The 19,010-nt window shown below is 50.1% G+C and overlaps 1 protein-coding gene across 2 annotated transcripts in view; it reads right to left on the bottom strand.

Moving 5' to 3' along the window:
• Positions 1-6,595: 6,595 nt before the first annotated feature.
• The window catches only part of GOLGA7B (golgin A7 family member B), a 30,596-nt gene continuing 18,181 nt past the window's right edge, over positions 6,596-19,010 (bottom strand). The window contains exons 3-7 of one of the 2 annotated variants that reach the window (XM_070363585.1): positions 11,799-11,924; positions 10,139-10,291; positions 9,950-10,051; positions 8,525-8,576; positions 6,596-8,149 (exon numbers count right to left, since the gene is read on the bottom strand). In XM_070363585.1, the coding sequence (XP_070219686.1) occupies positions 7,911-8,149; positions 8,525-8,576; positions 9,950-10,051; positions 10,139-10,291; positions 11,799-11,924 (672 nt within the window). In that variant the 3' untranslated portion in view covers positions 6,596-7,910. Of the gene's footprint in view, positions 8,577-9,949; positions 10,052-10,138; positions 10,292-11,798; positions 11,925-19,010 lie in introns of both variants that reach the window. The other variant, XM_070363586.1, reaches the window with a different exon arrangement.

Consider the following 19,010-nt stretch of genomic DNA (forward strand, 5'->3'; position numbering starts at 1 on the left):
ACACATAATTTTTTTAAATTTATTATGGAATATAGCTGATTTGGGCTTCCCTGGTGGCTCGGACAATAAAGAATTTGCCTGGGTTCGATTCCTGGGTTGGGAAGATCTCCTGGAGGAGAGCATGGCAATCCACTCCAGTATTCTTGCCTGGAAAATCCCCATGGACAGAGGAGCCTGGCGGGCTGCAGATCGTGGGGTCGCAAAGAATCAGACACGACTGGGCAACTAAGCACCACACGCAGCCCATCGCTGATGTAGTGTTTCAGGCCCAGCAAATTGATTCCATTATACACGTTTCAGATTCTTTTCAACTACTGGTTAATACAAGATATCGAATATAGTTCCTTGTCTCAGCCCACATTTAAATTTCTTTTTAAATTTACTTATTTTTAATTGAAGGATAATTGTTTTACAGTATTGCATTGGTTGCTGCCATTACATCAAAATGAATCAGTCATAGGTCCATATGTGTCCCCTCCCTCCTGAACCTCCTTCCCACCTCCCACCCCTTCCCACCCCTCTAGGTTGTCACAGAGCCCTGATTTGAGTTCCCTGAGTCTTACAGCAAATTCCCACTATCTGCTTTACATATGGTAGTGTATATGTTTCAACGCTTCTATCTCCACTCGTCCCACTCTCTCCTTCCTCTCCCCTTCCTGGGTCCGTAATCTGTTCTCTGTGTCTGCATCTCCATTGCTGCCCTGCGGTTCATCAGTACCGTCTTTCTAGATTCCATATGTATCCATTAATATACAGTATCTGTTTTTCTCTTACTGACTTACTTCACTCATCTATCCTTAAAATTCTCTATTTACCCTGAGACTCTGGGATCAGATGGACTCTGGCTTGAATCTGCAACTCAGTTTCTTCATCTGCTGAAAACGGAGATATAACAACCTCATAAAGCTTTTGTGAAGCTTCATCAAGATGGAGCATGTAAGGCACACACCGCCCAGGTTGATAAAATGCAGATATTATTATGAAATCTGTTCCAGGTCCTTTAACCTCCTGCCTTCACTCCTAGCAGTGCCTGATTTTACAACAATCCATAAGTCATTAACTGGGACGATGTTAGACCTATAAGACTCCTTCCCAACGAGACACAACCATCACTCATAGTTACAAATGCAGAGTTCATTTGGGGACTGGGTTACACAGCATCTTTCCTTCGAAGAGCTCTTGTCCTGTGTTTAGATCAGCACTGGGGAGCACAGGGCCGATCGGTACCCATCCATTCCGCCTGCCTCCCCACAGTCTGCGAGCATCCATCTCGAGCCAGACAGCCCTCTCCCTCACCTTTGATCCATCAGTCATCTCTCTGTCCATAACTTCTCTGTATCCTTCCACTTATCCATCCATCTATCCATCCACCCATGGTATTTCACCCTCTAGGGCCCCAGGGCCAGACTTTCCAGGCAGAGTAGTCAGCCCCACAAGGATTTGCCCACCTCAAAATAACAGCAGGAGCGCTGGGTAGGGGCTGAATGGGGTCGGGATGTATACTTCCTCCCCTCCCCCACTCCTCTCCTCCCCTCCCCGCCAGGTGGAGATCGTCAGGAGCAGAGCCACAAGATCACAGCCAGGGCAACATTACTGAAAGCTGCCCAGTGCAGGGGATGGCCTAGGGTCACCCTTTAACAGAGTGACCCCATACCTGCCTTTGTCTACATTGGCCTAAGCTGATTCTCAGTGGCATGTTGCCCCAGGAGCCCGAGGATTTCACGTCTTCATATTCTTGTCTCTTCCTGCAGCCCATGATGGGCAGCATTTCTCATTCACCTGCCAAGGGTGAGGCACTGCACCCCAGGCTCTTGGGGTCAGGGGAGAAAGTGGTGGAAATGAGTAAGACGACATTCCCACCCACCAAGAGTTGGCTGAGGAGCTGGGGCAGGAGGAAGGCCATCACCACACACACAAGGTCTTGTAAGCTGTGTATAACATTTCCCCTGCCGGGGCCTCGCTCGGCGCAGCTCTCAGGTGGTAGCCGGTCTCCAATCACTTTTCCATTACAAAAATCAATAACTTGAATTACTCCAAAATAACTAGCCCCTTCGCGCCCCTGCAAATCTAATTTTTCTGTGTCTGCATTTGCCCACATGCTGCTCTCTGAGTCTGGAATCTGTCTTCATGAGTCAATCCAGGCAGAATGAAGCCTTTCGCCTGACTGTGACGCACTATGTCAGGAGAGCCGGACTTGGGGTCGGAGACTCGGGTTCAAGCCTTCACTCTGACACTAACTGTGGGTGCTGGTGAAGCTACTTAACCATCTAATTTCCTCGTCTATAAAACGAGAATTCAAATCTAACCACCCACCAAGAGCGTTAGAGAGCAAAATGGAATAATAATGTACAGGAGTTCCTGGCATACACAAGGAAATCAATGAACCCTTGCCTTTTGTTTGTTCTATGCAAGAATCTGAAACCTGGCTATAAATCTACATCATGAGGCCACGGTGTACTGAGATCCTAGTGCAACTTCAACAATAACAATATCTTACATTGGAGAAACAGATTATCATTTACCAAAATTCCTTCTCACAATGCTCACAGTTTACAAAGGACAAGAGAGACTGGGTGTGGCCAAGTGATTGACTGGAGTGTGCCGACCGCTGCAGCCCTCTGACTCCCTCTGAATACTTCCACCTCCTCAGTCATCCCCATGGTAACCACGAGTCCCCAGCAGCTCGGGGACACTAAGTCCTGCTGTCCAGCAGCTGCTGAAATGACAGGTCTCTTAGGGAAGAGCTGTGAACACAGCACAGCCCGCCCTCAGCGCCACCAGGAGAATAAATCCCCCCAAAGTCGCCTGAGCAGGGTCCTGTGGAAACCTTGGAAGGCTGAGCTCTGAAAGGAGGGAAGGAAAGTGAAGTGAAGTGAAAAGTCGCTCAGTCGTGTCTGACTCTTTGCGACCCCATGAACTATACAGTCCATGGAATTCTCCAGGCCAGAATACTGGAGTGGGTAGCCTGTCCCTTCTCCAGGGGAACTTCCCAACCCAGGGGTCAAACCCAGGTCTCCCTCATTGCAGGCAGACTCTTTACCAGCTGAGCCACAAGGGAAGCCAAAGAATACTGGAGTGGGTAGCCTATCCCTTCCCCAGCGGATCTTTCCAACCCAGGAATTGAACTGCATTGCAGGCGGATTCTTTACCAACTGAGCTATAAGGGAAAGGACACCTATTTCATGCCAGGCACATCCATGGCCAGTTTCTCGCTGGCTCCTCAAAACCAGGTGTTCTTAGCATTTGGGGGATGGTTACATACCCACTTTGAGAATTTGCTAAAATCTGTGGGCTCTCTTCCCCAGTTAAAGGTACATCATTCTGCACACAGGGGCAGGGGGTCAAGCTTAAGAGCTCCTGGCATAAACCTGGGCTGTTTTAAGATTTTCTTAGGTACCAAGGACTTTCTCTTTTAAAGGCCCCACACCTCATCGTATCAAACATTTTCATGTACATCCACAACCCACACTAAATCATACGTACACACACATACACGCACACACATACACACACATACACACACACATGAGTTGAGTTAAATTGCAGTTGACTGTCTGACATAGTGTTACATTTTGTAGCTATGTAATAAAACATTAATTTCAATTTTGTGCTTTCTTTTCCTATTTTGGAGCCAATGAACTTCCTTTATAAATTTCATTCAACTATTTCATTTGTTTTTTAGTAGCCAAGTCATATCCAACCCTTTGCATCCCCACGGACAGCAGCATGCCAGGCTTCCCTGTCCATCACCATAGAAAATATGCAGATCTTAAGTATACAGTTCGTTGAACTCTCAAAGTGAGCACAACTGTGTAACTGCTGGGGAAAGCTCATCAGGATTCCCGAGAAGCCCCCCCCTCCACTCACTGCCCCCCACCCCAGAGCAGCCTCCCTGCTGACTGCTAACACCACAGACCAGTTTTGCCTGTATCAGAATGTGTTATAAGTACAATCATAGAGTTCATACTCATTTTGTGTCTGGCTGCATTCATGGAACCAACACACTTTTTCATTCAGGTCTCAGACATTTTCAGAGGCTTGCGAAAAGTTCGTAGGCTGTAAGTACCATCCAGGGATTCTCAGCCTTCACACTAGAAACTCCAGGGGAACTTTTAAAACCCCAGATGCCCAGTCTGCACCCCAGAACAATGAAATCAGAATCCCGGAGCATAGGACCAAGCATCAGCAGGTCTTCTTGCTTCCCAGGTGATTTCAATTACAATCAAGGATGAGCAGCACTGGTCTGGGAAATCCCGTAAAATATTAGTATTCTGATTTTACAACTGGGGAAACCAAGGCTTCAGGGGTCTCCCCTACAGGGAATTGTCAGGAAGCCAGAGTTCTGATTCAGGTCTAACTTGGGGTAGTCTGTGCATTGCATTCCTCCATGGTGAGCAATAAAGCCACAACTAGGTGTGGGCGCCTCCTGCCACACACCTCCTCAGTATAAGTCCTTCCAGATCTGGGAGGTGTGGTTTCCCAGGCTGCCGGACCCCCAGGAGAAAGGCAGCACCCCAGGGGTTGGCCACAGGGAGAAAGAGTCACCACCAACTGGATTCCATCTTTGCCCTGCACCTCTCTGGAAGTCACAGAAAAGTTCTTGCAGGTAGGAGCAGCTGCTGGTTTGGGGGTAAGGAGAAGTCTCCCAGCCGCTGAGATGCTCTGACCCAGGCGGCTCTGATCTGGGGGTGCAATGCAAGATGCCACCGCTCGGTGGCACCAGGAGCTTCTGTAAACCCTGCGGTTTTACATACCCCCTGCCTTTGGCTAAAAGAAGCCAGAAAGCGGGCTTAGGAGGCAGTGGAGGGGAGCAGCAGCCCAGAGCTGCCTGGGGGTTCCTGTGTTTTCTGGCAGCAGATGGGGCCTGTCTCTGGCTGGCAAGTGTTGCAGAGGAGATGTGGCTACCACCGAACCCAGGAGAGAGGCCACTTTCTCCATAACTGAGGCAGCAGAGACAAGCCAGTCTGAGAAGCCACATCTCAATCGACCTCTCCCCGCTACTACCCTCCACCAAGCTGCCCCGAGGCAGCTTCACGTGTGAGCCCGCAGGTCCGTGAGAAGCCCAACCACCCACACTCCCGTGATACCCTTGGCTTGGAGGTACCAGCCCTCCCTCTGAGCCTAGGATGGCCAAGGGGGTCTCCGAAGCTGGTATCGTCTTCCCCACAGTTTATGGAGTCAGACTGTCCGGATTCAAAGCCAGGCTCAGCCACATTCTAGTTGTGTGATCTGGGGCAAGTTACTTAACTTCTGTGAGCCTCAGTCTCTTTATCTGTAAAGTGGGAATAAGGTTGTTGTGAGGACTGAATGATGAATTATGTAGAGTCTTAATCTAGGTGCTGGCACATGCTGCTGCTGCTGCTGCTAAGTCGCTTCAGTTGTGTCCGACTCTGTGCAACCCCATAGACGGCAGCCCACCAGGCCCCGCCATCCCTGGGATTCTCCAGGCAAGAACACTGGAGTGGGTTGCCATTTCCTCCTCCAATGCATGAAAGTGAAAAGTGAAAGTGAAGTCGCTCAGTCGTGTCCCACTCTTAGCGACCCCGTGGACTGCAGCCTACCAGGCTCCTCTGTCCATGGGATTTTCCAGGCAAGAGTACTGGAGTGGGGTGCCATTGTCAGTGCTAAATAAATGTTAGCTACTATTGTTTATATTACTACCACTAATAAAGTTGCAAACAGGGCAAAATGAACCTACCCACATGTTAAAGAACAGACTCCATGGTGACAACCTGCACACACCCCAGATCTGAGCAGAGGCAGCGAGTCCAGCTGCCTCTTAGGAGCAGAAAATATAAGTGGGGAAGCCACACAGGGCGCTCCCCAAACCCCCACCCAGAGGTAGAACCATTGTCCCCACAATCTGGTGGGATCCTCTCTTGGCCCACAGACCTGAATGTGTGACCCCAGCCACCCTGCAGCTTCAGACAACTTCCATTTGGGTGTCATCCCCACGGGCTTGAAGTGAGCACCGGGTGAGACCTCGGATGGAAACCCGGTGCGATTCGCTATCGTCAACCAGCTGTGTGACCAGAGACAAGTCATTCACCCTCTCTGGACCTCCATTCTGCTTCATTCAGATGATCTTTAAATCGCCTCCCACACCTGTGCCCTACGGGTTTAGCAAAGTATCTGGCACACACTGAGTACTCATTACATGTTATTTAGTTTTATAAGAGCCAAGACACACCTCTGCTAGATTCCAACACCCACATACTTTTCTTTAGAACGGAGTGACCTGTATGATCCAACCCCTAACAGATATGAGCTCAAGACATAGATATTTATCTAATTAATTCATGACTTGATTTTGACCTGGTTTCAGTTCAACCTGTTCCCCCCACCTAAGGATCCGAGGGCCAAATAAAAGCTCCAGATTAGAGATGAGGAATGTCTGCCTCCCCACCAGACTACAAACTCAAAGAAGACATTGTCCATTCTTCCATGTCCGGGTGCTGCCTCTTCAGAAACACACTTGGCCCTGTCTCCTCAGCAGGAGGTGAGTGGGTCACTAAGCATCCCGTCGCCGTGATCCTGGGGCATAGATCTGGCCCCCCATTGCTGAGGGGGGAGAGAAGCAGCAGAGAGCCTCAAGCTGGGCAAGTCCTTTTATTGGAAAAAGAAATAATAAGATGAAAGGCCACCGCACGGCCAGCGCCCAGCCATCTCACGGGAGATGCATCATTCACCCCACAGGTCGGCCACAGCCATGCGGAGGGCCAGGGTGGGCACAGGCCGGGTTCAGAGGGAAGGGGACTGTGGTGGAGATCAGTGGGCTGCAGCTCACCCAGGGAACACTTGGACCAGGACCCACTGAGGCTCAGGGGCTGGGCCACCCTCATCAGCTCTCTGAACCCTTCCTATATACTCCTCCTGCATCCAAAGAAAGTCAGGCCCCTCTTTGGTTCCAGAAAGCTACCTGCAGTGACTGGTCTTCATATCCCTTGGACCTCCTGCCGGCCAAGACAGGCAGCCTGCTTCTGTCCATCTCCAGACACCAGGGAGGGGCTGCTGGGCCTCGGCAGTCAGGGCCTCACCGGCTGGACACCCCTCTTTCAAGAAAGAAATTTGCCTTTTCCCCTGCAGATTGGCAGCCTCTTTGGCCTTCCAAGGACGTCTCACACAGCCTTGGAGACCCCCTGAGTACGCAGTGCCCAGGGCCCTGTTGCCTTGTTATGGGGGACCTGAAGTGGGGCACAGAAGGCCCTGGAAGGTTGGCTCCACTCTCCTAGAACCCCAATGCTTTTGTTAGAATGTATACAGTACAGTCAGAAGGTGGGGAGAAACATGCCAGTGGGGGAGAGACCAAGAAGAAGAGCCTAGCTGGCAGCCAAGCAAGAGACAAGGGATGTTAGGACATTTATTTACAAGAGGACAGGCTGGACCCACCCAGGGAAGCAGCCAGACCATGGCGCACAAAGATAAGACAAGATGCAGAGAGGGGCAGACATCGGCCCAGTAGCCAAGGGCAACATACAAGTGCATTCACACACCTGTATGCACACGTGTGTACACACACACGAGGGCAGTCACACACAGGCACTCACAGTGCACTCATGCACACACCTGTCCTCACACATACCTACACACAGGTGCATTGGTGCACACAGGGCACACACATATGTGCACATACACATGTGCCTGCCCGCACACACACTCACTCTCACACACAGGCACGTTCTTATCTCAGGAAGTTGGCTCCCGTTTTGGAGGTTCAAGCCCCCCAAGGCTACATCTCTCCATGAAGCATCTCTCCGGACCCCCATACAACCTTCCAGAGGCCAGGCCATGTGCCCCACCTCCACCAGCACCTGGCCTGCCAAGTCGCAGTAGCTGGACACTTCTGAGAGAGTCCAAGATGACCTCCAGGCTCTGGGTGGAGGACAGGGATGCCAGGAGTCTAGAAGAGGTCAGGAGGGGCTGACCACTCCTGTCTCCCCAGACCTTGAATCAGTGGAGGCAGGATCACAGACAGGCAGAGGCCCTATGGTGGCGTCAGAAAGCATACACACTGGGAGACAGCCTCGGGGCGTGGGACCCCGAGGAAGGGAGTCCTGGTGGATGTGGGATTTGGAGTCAAGTACCATGCAGGATGGGAATTCTCTATTTGACGGGCTTGGATCCTTTTCAGGGGGTGTCGGGAGGGAAGCTGCGGAAGAAAGGGGTTTGTCCAATCAGTGTTGTCCCCACCCCCACCCCCACCCCGTGGAAGACCTGCCTCCGTGTGACCCAGACCAGCCCCGTCGGATAAAAGCCAAGTCAGGAAGTGGACCGTCCTGCCAGTGGGCAAGGGGCGCCAGCTGATGGCCCGCAGGCGACACTGGGCGGGTCACCCTCCATCCTGCCCTGGGCAGGAGATGGGCCCAGAGAATGATTCAGAAGCGGGTGCTCTGGTAGCGCAGCCGCCTCAGGTCTGCGAGGCCCTCAGTCCAGCCGTACACCTCCCTGCAGGGACTCTCGGCCAGTCACCGGCCCCCCGCCCCACCGCCCCCACCACTGCTGCTGCCGCTGCCGCTGCTGCTACCGCTGCTCGAGCTGCCGCTGCTGCACCGGTCCTCGTAGATGGAGATCTCGATCTGGGCGGGCGTTAAGGAAGGGTGCAAGCCGAAGGGAACCGGCTGATGGAGGTCAGCAGGGAAGCGCGAGGCCAGGCTGCTGCTGCTTACCAGACGGGCAGGACGCGGACGCCTGAGAGCCACACCCAAACCCCTCCTCTCACCTGCGCTGGCTCGGCTCAAAGGCGCCTGCGCACAGCCAGGACCCGGCGCTAAAATTCTAGCGAGTCTAATCTTTGTATCCCAGCACGTGATGTACCCAATTTAGTGGGTGTGATTGAACAGGTGTGAGGACTTGGCTGTCCTGAGTTCAAATGTCCCCATACCCAATCTCAGCTATGTGACTTTTGACCAATCACCTCACTTGTTACCATCTGTTATCTGATCTGTAAAATGGGGATAATGATAGAATCTTGGAGTTATTGAAAGAATTAAATGAAATAAGCATGTAAAGGACTAAACACAATACCTGGCACATAGTAAAGGCTCAATGACAGGAAGCGCCTCTCCTTGGGCTTTGTAAGCATGAGATTCCCTGGGATTTGTGTTTTCTTTACCAGTAAATGTTATTTTTAAGAATTCTACTATCTGCTGCTGACCGGGGGTGGGCGGGATGTATGTATACCTTGATCAGGAGGAGTGGGTAGACCTATAACACACTCGAGGGCCAGTCTCCCACCAAGACTTCCATCTTCTCATCTGTGAAAGGGGTACAAGGGGACCTACCACATAGGCTTCAATGAGGGTTAAATGCAAGGGCAGTGAAGAGTGGGCCTGGGCTCAGATCTTGGCTCTGGTGGTCGCTGGCTGGGCGGCTCTGAGTCAGGGTCCACTACAAAGGCAATAAGAAGAGTTACCCATTTTACAGGGGTCTTATGAGAAGTACAGGAATTCATATTTTCAAAGCACTTACTGTGACATCTGGCATGTATTGATATTAACCACTGGTTAAATGCAGGCTTCCCAGGTGGCACTAGTGGTAAAGAACCCGCCTGCCAATGCAGAAGATGTAAGAGATGCAGTTTCAATCCCTGGGTCGGGAAGACCCCTGTGAAAGGGCATGGCAACCCACTCCAGTATTCTTGCCTGGAGAATCCCCTGGACAGAGGAGCCTGGCAGGCTCCAGTACATAGAGTTGCAAAGAGTCGGACATGACTGAAGTGACTTAGCACGCACACACGCACTGATTAAATGCAGCTCAATAAAAGCAAAGCCTAAATTTACAAATAGCACTAACTTATGGTGGGAGAGGAAGGTCAATGATCAGGGATATGGGGAACCCCAAGAAATCCCTGAGCAGAGTCCCCTAGGGTGGTCCAGCTTCCTGGCAGCCTCCCCGGGGCTTCCGCTGGCTGCAGCTGGGTGCCTTCGAATGAAACAGCCAGAAAGGATACAACTCTCATCCCACGCTCCACGGGGTCTGTAAGTAGGAGGCCTCGGGGGGCAAAGACCTTCTCATTCTGCTCCTGAATGTAGCGGGAGATCTTCTTGAGAACCTGTGAGGAGAGGGGCCCATTGAGGCTGAGGCTGAGGCACCGGAGCCCCAGGGGGGAGGGAATGTGGGGCCGTGGGGGAATAGCCACCTTCTCATAGTGGGTCTCCATGCAGAGGAAGATGAAGTAGGCCGTGGCACAGGCCAGGCAGCCCTCGAGGTAAGAGCTGCCCCCAATCTTCTCGGCCTCCGCGTAGAAGCTGTTGAGGGTCTTCACGGTCTCCTCAAAGAGCTGCCGCTCAATCTGGAGGGAGAGAGAGACAGGGAGCAGGACCCAGGTCAGCCTCCCTGGAGTGTGGTTGCCGTGGTGGGGCCTCACCAATGTGGGGGGTTGGGGGCACACAGGCAAGACCAGAGAGATGCCCATAAGCACTTGACAGGAAGTCAGGAGCCTGGGGGTCCAGTCCAGACTTGGCTATCAACTAACTGCATGACCTTGAGCTAATGATTTAACTACTCTAGCCTCAGTTTCCACATCTATAAAATGGAAACAAAAATGACGACTTGTCCTCACTTGAAAACAGAAAACTCTCATGAAATCCAAGAGGTGAACATTTTCTGCAGTGGATCAGCTCTCTATGCTCTCCCTGCCAGGACTCTGACCAACCTGAGCACCCAGTTCTATCTATATCCACTATGGATGCATAAGGAAACAAGAGTCCTGTGGAAACGCAGAGTCGGACATCAAGGCCTTTCTGGCGCTCAGTCAGTTTGGTACCTCACTTCCTCTTCCTGTCCCTGAGCTTTCTCTCTTAAAGGAGAGGATGAACTAGAGCAATGCTTCTCCAACTTTAATGCATGTATGAATAACCTCGGGATCTTAAAATGCAGATTATGAATCAGTAGAGCCAGGGTGGAGCCTGAGATGCTGTTTCCAGGAGACAGGGTGTTGCCTGTGCACAGGCCACAGTTTTGGTTCAAGGGCTTAGCGGTTCTCAATTCTGGTGCACACTAAAATCTCCCGAAGAGATTTTAAAATGTAGGCACACCCAGGTCTTGCCTCCAAGAGATTCTGATTCAAATGGTCTGGGAAGGGGGAGGGTGGTTCAGAGCAGCAAAGACCACCACTATCTTAGTCTACCAAAGCTGACACCTGCAATTTTTTTCAAAAGCTCCCAGGTGGTTCTAATGGGCAGCCAATCATGAGAAGCACCGCATTAGGAGAGCAGAGATTCTAAGTGGGATCCATATTCACCCGGTGCCATATCGCCTGGGGCTTTCTCATTAAAAATTAAGATCCTCAGCCCAGCTGCACATTGGAACCATCTGGGAAAATTTAAAGCAATGCTGATACCTGGGCCCCAGCCCCAGACACTCTGATTTGATTGATGTTGGGTGTGGTCTGAGCATCAGAATTCTTTTAAGCTCCCCAGGAAATTCTAATGCACAGCTGGAGTTGAGAAGTGCTTCTAAAAAGAGATTCCTGAACCTAATCCTGCAGCTGAGTCAGCATCTCTGATGACATCTGATATTATCCAATAAGACTCAGGAATTCGTGTTTGTTTGACAAGCTCCCTAGGTGATTCTCTGAAATTTGAGAACCACTGAACTAGAAAATCTCTGAATTTTTTTTTTTCAGCTCCAACTTTCTAGGAGGCAACAGTGAGGCAAAATGCTTTAGTTCTTCCACATGAAGCAGCTGAGCAAGTTGTTTCCTATACTATTTTTATCCTAGAAAAAGATAAATATTCTAATAAGCCCCTCAGTTCCATTATGTTCTGTGTCCCAAATTTAGGGAAAGACATCCTTACCCGACTGTCCAGCTCTGGGGGGAACTTGGTCTGGAACTGGCAGATGGTCCCATCGCTGTAGTCTCTCTGGATAAAGACCTTGGTGGCCAGCGAGGCACTTCGCCGGAGCTCCTGCAGATTGTGGACCTTGGGAATTGATCAGGAGACATGAACTCAAGGTGATCTTCCTTCTAGGTTTGTCCAAGGCTGAGTGGTTTATTAGGGTGTGGGCCTTTCATAGCTAAAACCAGGAAAGTTTTCAGGAAACCAGGACAAGTTGTCCATCCTACAAGTGTTCAAGGAAGGCCATGGGAAGCAAGTCTATCAAGATTACCCAGAGGATGCCTCCAGCTATCCCAGAAACATCCTGGAAAAGCCTGAAGCAGGGCCAAAGTTGAGCCAAAATAAGAGGTTCTAGAACCACCCACCAAGCCAGGAACAAATTGTAATGAAAGGAAAACATTTCCTGATGGCTCACCCAGATCCTCTTCTCTCTCGGTCTCTCTCTTTCACACACACACACACACGTGCACACATGCCCATGGAAGGGCCTTTCACTCTCTCATTCATTCAGCAAGTTTCAAACATTCACAACTTGTCAGGCCTTGGCTTGGAGACCCCAGCACTGAATAAGACTGACGCCTCAAGTGGGGCTGACAGCACTTTACTGGGGAAGGGGAGCACATGGGGCAGAGGAAGACAGGATGTACCCATGAACTCAGAGGGAGACTGGGGTTCAGGCCAAGTTATGACCAAGGTCAGAAACACCACAGATCATTTCCATGTCCAGCACTTCTCATCACAGGAATGAAGGGGGCCCACAGACACCGAAATTCCCCAGAGAAATCTGTGGATGAAGTGGGCCAAGGCCAGAAACTGAAGAAGTCTCCTGCCCAGGCAGGAAGGAGTGGAGGGACTTTGGTCCCTTGTCCACACCTGAGGACTTGGCATTGACACAGACTGTAGAGTCTGGGGGTGGGGCGGGGAGTGGGCTCAATTCCACAGAAGAACAGAGCCTCTTTTTTGCACTTCTAGCCTCTATCACCCACATTTGAGACAAGCAACCCATTGGGTGAAATATGTCAGACATTAGAACTATGTGGAGCCCAAGCCCCAAAGGCAGACTGAACACAGCCAGTTCATCCTGTGTAATTAAGGTGAATCCATTCAGTCACTCGGCTTTCATTTATTGAGTCCCTACTATTGCCAGGCTCTGGGGATGCTGAGCAAAAGACAGTCATGAGCTCCAGGGAGGAAGACAAGTAAATATATAGTGAATCAGACTGTGATAAATGCTACAGAGAAGTAGCATCTTATCCAGAAATGCTTGCTCAGAAAAGGCTTCCTGAGGTCTGTGCGGAGTCATAAAGGAGCTACCAGTAGTAGAGGGTTGGCAGGGGGTGGGGGGGCAGGTGGAGAAAAGGCAACCCAGAGGGAGAAGCCTGTGCAAAGTGAGAGAGACAGCGGAGAACAAGTTCTGCTGCAATGACTGGAAGCAGATTTCAGCAAGAATGGACTGGTTTGCAGATCAGATAAAAGCTGTAGATGAAGAGAGTATAGAGGAGTCAAGGGGTAGATCACAAAGGGTTTGACAAGTTTCTACTGGAGGGGATGATTTCTGATAGAAGATACACTTGCTTAAGAACTGGGGAAGAATAAGTAACAAGAAAAAGGTTGTCAGTATGGTAGTAGGAGCAGCAGATCCAGGGCCTGGGATGGTACAAAAGCAGAGACTGCAAATGAGATTTTCCTAAATCCAAGTGGATTTTGCTCTATTTAAGAGTGTGATCCCAAAGTATTGTGATCAGATGAAATAATGTACAAGGGCTCCTATAGTCTTAATAGTCCTTGATGCTCCTAATCAAGGTTTTAATTGAGAGTCTCTTGACTTTTAGCAGGATCCTATGATAACTTTGAAAAATAAAGAATGCTTTGGTAACATAAATAAGTTCATCAGTGCTTCTGCTCTGTTTAGTTAAGGTTTCACATGATTGTGTTTTCAAAAGAAAAGGGCCTGTGACCTTCCTCCACCCTTCTCAACCAACTACATGAGCCTGTCAACCTTGAAGATGGAGTCCCCTGGCCCCAGAAGGGTCATTCTGGCAGCTTCGTGAGTGGTGCACTGAAGCAGGCATAACTGGGTTAGGGGGCCAGTTGGAGGGATGACTATCTTTGTAGTAGTTCAGGGGAAAACTAAAGTGGGTCTAAGTTAAGAAAAATTATGGTGAGAATAGAAAGGGAAAGAACAGTGCTTCAGTCATTCTGAGATGGGCTCGGCTTCCTCCCTTCCAATATCCCCCTTTGTCTGTGCCCAAACACACCGTGTACCACCATGAAGGTGTGTATGTCTTAGTGACTGGTGAGCTGTTGACTCTAGACAAGGAGCTGTTGACTCCTTCCTCTTAGGCACACAGCTAGATTAGTTCTCAGCCTCCTTTTCAGTTAAGTGTGGCCACATGACTGAATAGAATGTGAGTGGGAATGATGGACGTCATGTATAGGCTTGGCTCATAAAGACCACCCCTCCTCTGTGATCTTGCCCTGTCCACAGAAACCAAGGGAGCCATGTGTTGAAGATACTGGAACCACAGGCTGTAGAGAACCTGGGTCCCTGAATCACTGCTTGGAGGAGAGCCACCGACTGATCAGGAACACAGGCCTGAGCAAGAAAAAAACCTCTATTTTATTACAGCATTTAAGATTTTAGGGCACTACCTGGCATAATATATTCCCATTTCTTTTTGGCATTTATCCACAGGTTCTCAAGTAGCCAGAGCAGGAAGGGTCAATACCCTTTCCAAACCCAACAATATCCTGAGCCTGAGAACACTATCCTGGCTTTGGGTGACTAGGGATCTTCTTCCCTACCTGGAGAGTGCTTGTGGGGTCTTGAGAAGTTACTAGAAGATGGTATCAGACACACTTTATATGCCAGAGCCCTAGTTCCCCAGATCTACTTAGAGCACACATATCATAAAATCATCTACAGTTGGTAAAGAGTAGGATCAAAGGTAAGGCAGAGTCTCCTGTCTCTCCATCCATGGTGGCTTGGTTGTGAAGTGCCATAAAGCCCTGGTGGGTAGATAACCCACTGACCAAGGAGCAGGAAACTGGCCTGCCAGTCCTGGCCACATGATTCTGGGAAAGTCTCCCCTTCTCTGGGCTTCTGTTTCTTCAACTTGAAACTGAGAAGTTGGAACTACATCATCACTAAAGCTGTTGCCAGCTCTGACATTCTAAGGCCTTATAAGGGATTAGGAATGCAAAGGTTTTCAGGGACTAAGCATGTAAGTGAGTCAGCTGGTTGTTGTCCAGTTGCTCCGTCTTGTCCAGCTCTTTGCGGCCCCATGAACTGCAGCACGCCAAGCTTTCCTGTCCTTCACCATCTCCCGGAGCTTGCTCAAACCCATGTCCATTGAGTCAGTGATACCATCCAACCATCTGGTCCTCTGTCACCCCCTTCTCCTCCTGCTTTCAATCTTTCCCAGCATCAGGGTTTTCTAATGAGTCGGCTCTTCACATCAGGTAGCAAAAGTATTGGGTTTTGTGACTAATTAGAGAACTCATGTGCTATCTCAAGAAAGCAGCTGATCATTGCCATGTGAGAATATGTGCCCAGGTTGCCACAATTCTGATTTTTTAAGAGAAGCCATAAATTCAGATTTCCTTAATATCAGATATCCAGATTTTTAAATGTTTCCAATGAATTTTTTAAATTTATAAGCATTGAGCAGACCAAATAAGGCACATCTATAAACTAGATTCATTCCTAAAGCTGCCAGCTTAGGACCTCTGAACTAAAATCCCAGGGTGGGGCCCCTTGGGCCAGAGCTAGAGCCAGAGACCAAGCCACTTGCCAGCTACTTAGCTTTCAGAAAGCTGACAGGAGTTTTCAGTCAAGATCCATAGATCCATGATGCTCTCCATCCCTGGGCAGCACTCCTCGGGTTTCCTAAATGATGCAGAAACGTGGGCTTCTCATGTGCCTTTCCCCTTCCTGAACTCTCCCCTCTCTCTCCTCACCATCCCCCTGCTGCTGGCACCTGAGTAAAGACAGGACCAAGAGGCATTGCACGAAGAAGAAAGAAAATCAGCAGTAAGATCTGCGGACACCAATTTTCAAACTATAGTGTGGCAGGAAGAGGAGACTGCCAGGAGAGTAGGTACCCCCAGCCTCACATCTAGGGTCTGTACACCTGATGGAGTCAACGTGGAGGACTCCAAGGAGCAAAGGAGCAAGCACCGCAGTGCAGGTGAGCACTCCCAGGCGGAGGCCCCATCTGGCCCACATCTCCAGCCTCATTAAAAACCAGCTAATTCCTGAGGACACATCTGAGACTCAACTCAAGAATCAGAAGACTCAGATGATGAGCCAACACCACGCTCCCTGGCTGGGGTGTGGAGGAGGAGTGAGGATGGTGAATCACAGGCAGCAGGTTGGGCCTCAGGATGGAAACCTGGGCACAGGGCCTCCTTCCTTCTCAGACTGCACCAGAGCCCCGGCCCATTGTCTGCTGCTGCTGCTAAGTCACGTCAGTGCGTCCGACTCTGTGCGACCCCATTGTCTGCTGCTTGTTGATCCCATACGTCAGAGATCAAACCTTCAATGCCCCTCTTGGATAATCTACTTTGTTGTCATTGGTTAGTCTCTAAGTTGTGTCGGATTCTTAGCAACCCCATGGACTGTAGCCCACCAGATTCCTCTGTTCATGGGGATTTCCCAAGAAAGTATTCTGGAGTGGGTTGCCATTTCCTTCTTCAGGGGGTCTTCCCAACCCAGGGATCAAACTCACGTCTCCTCCATTGGCAGGTGGATTCTTTACCCCTGAGCCACCAGGGAAGACCCTAATGCTACTTGGGTGCATTTTAAAATCTCTTAGGGGCCAAACTTCACCACTTGGAGAAGTTCCTCCCAGCCAGGCATTTCCCAGTTGTCCTTGGCCATTTGGACTGGTTTCCAGGGCAGACCCTGATCCCATGACACACATTCACAGAGGTTTGTCATGAAGGAAATGGGCTTATTACAGTTTTCTAAATGAGGTCAGTGTACAGCTCAGAAGGCTTTATCCCTCCTCTGGGGTCCTCACACATACACCCTTCCCCTAATGTTCACTCCTAAACAGAAATTAGGGAGTATAAAAGATCCAGTCTCCATGCCTTCCATCCAGGGATCCAAAGATATCCAACCTTTCTCAGTTCTCTCCTTCTGTTTCTTCTTCCCTCTCCATCCCACTCTCCCTGCCTCCTCCTCCCTCCCTTTCTCCCCCTTCTCTTCTCAAAACATCTTCCACTGGAGCTGAGGACTTCCCATTCAGAAGCCTAAGGGAATGGCCCTGGGAGCTTGGCATGAGGTTTTCTTTCTCCCAACAGGTTTTTCCTGGTAATCTTAACTCAATCCTAACAGTAAAAACAGCCTGGGGAAAATGACTCACTCTGCAGCCCAGATAATGTGGACGTCCTGTGCCTTGGCAGAACTAAGGCTTCCTCCCTCCAAGCCGTCATCAGAGTATAGCCAAGGCCCAGCCGGGAAATGGGCAATGTTTGTCCTCAGCCCCTCTCCCCTCTGGGCATGCCTCCATTCCTCTGCCCTCAAGCTGAGCCAGCCAGGCCATTCAGGGTACCTGAGTCCCCATGCTCCAGCCCTTCCCGAACTCCTTTGCATCCTTCACCATCAAAAGACCCCTAGTCCTCTTCTGTCTATTGGGCAACACAGCTGACTAATTGAATACACTGGATGCAACAAAAAAATCACTGGCCATGGAGACAGAAGGCTCAAGTTCTTCTCCTGGCTCCGCCACTTTTTAAGCCATATTTTCTTGGATAAGCCTCAGCACTTCAGTTGCATCATCTGTAAAATGGGATAATGATGCTTTCCTTGGCTCCTTCACAGGGATTAGGCAATCTTCTGAGCCTCAGTTGTCTCATCTGTTAATTGGGGATAATGACACCACCTTCGCCCACTTCACAGCGTTGCTTTAAAGCTCAAAGGAGATCATGCATGTGATAGCACTTTGTACACAAGAAAATGCTATGTTCACAGAAGCGTTATGAGCAGAGCCTCTCCCAGGCTAACAGCAGCCACCTGGAAACACTGGCTCCACTGAGAGATGTAAGCTTGCTGGTTGGAATCTGTGAACCATAGCAGAATGGAGAGGGAGATTTGCTGGGACAAATGGGCCTCTTGGAATCTGTCAGATCTCATCACAGATGTGGACACCTTCTATGCCCACACTGCTGGCCCAACTGTGCCTGAGTGGCTGAACTCTCCCCTTCCTGCCCAACAGCAGCAGCCTCTTTACTGCAGTCTGGCAGCCTTGTCTGGAAGGTGACCAGCTCCTTAGCCATCTCCCCTTTGTTTTCCACCCCCCACCCCTTCTCAGTATCTTTGGCACTCTCTGAACACTCTGCATACCTCCACCCTAGAAACCAAGCTCCATGAGTCTGCTCAGGACTTGCCCCTCACTGGGCCCTAGGTGACGAGCTCTCCTACTTAACCCTGTGCCTTGTCAGAAAGCTGCGTGATGTCAAGCAACTGCATCTCATTCCGTGGTGGCAACAACAGAAGAATAACAACAGCAACACTTGGCAGTGATGTTGCACTGATCAGCAGGATGCCCAGAGGCACTGCCTTGCATCATTCAAAAGCCTTTGCTGTCCCCCGGGCTTCTGTTCCAGCTGGGCTGGAAATGGGGAAACACCACCAAAAAAGTCAACATCAGAACAGGGGAAATCTGGTGTCCTGGGTTCCACTCCCAAATTTAAAGAAGAAACTTCCAGCTCTGGTGCTGACAAGCTGTGACTATTAAATAGATCCTCTTCTTCATGTATTAGCTCTACCACTTATAAAAGTGGGAATATAAAGAGCCCCATTTCCCTTGTGAAATGAGGGGTAGAGAAGGTAATTCCTAATCTCGTAAGCACTAGACATAGATCCTGCCCTCAGTCCATAGGTCCTTGGTTCAGCTTTCAAGCCCCTTGAAAGTGACACACCTATAGGCACACCCTGAAGAAGGCGGCTCCTCCCACCAGACACGAGAAATGTGATCTTCTGGTACAGGGAACTCAAAAGGGGTGAAGAAGCGAGAAAGGGTCATATGCAAAATTGAACTGGTGCAGGCAGATCATTGAAACCAACTATTTGGGGTTTTGACCTGAGGATTCTTTGTCTCCTCCTGTCCCCCACGCCCCGCCTCCGTGGAGGAAATGCGGATGTGAAGGTAGCTCTGTCATCTC

Source organism: Bos mutus, chromosome 26 (genome assembly GCF_027580195.1).
Source record: "Bos mutus isolate GX-2022 chromosome 26, NWIPB_WYAK_1.1, whole genome shotgun sequence".
Lineage (NCBI taxonomy): Eukaryota > Metazoa > Chordata > Mammalia > Artiodactyla > Bovidae > Bos > Bos mutus.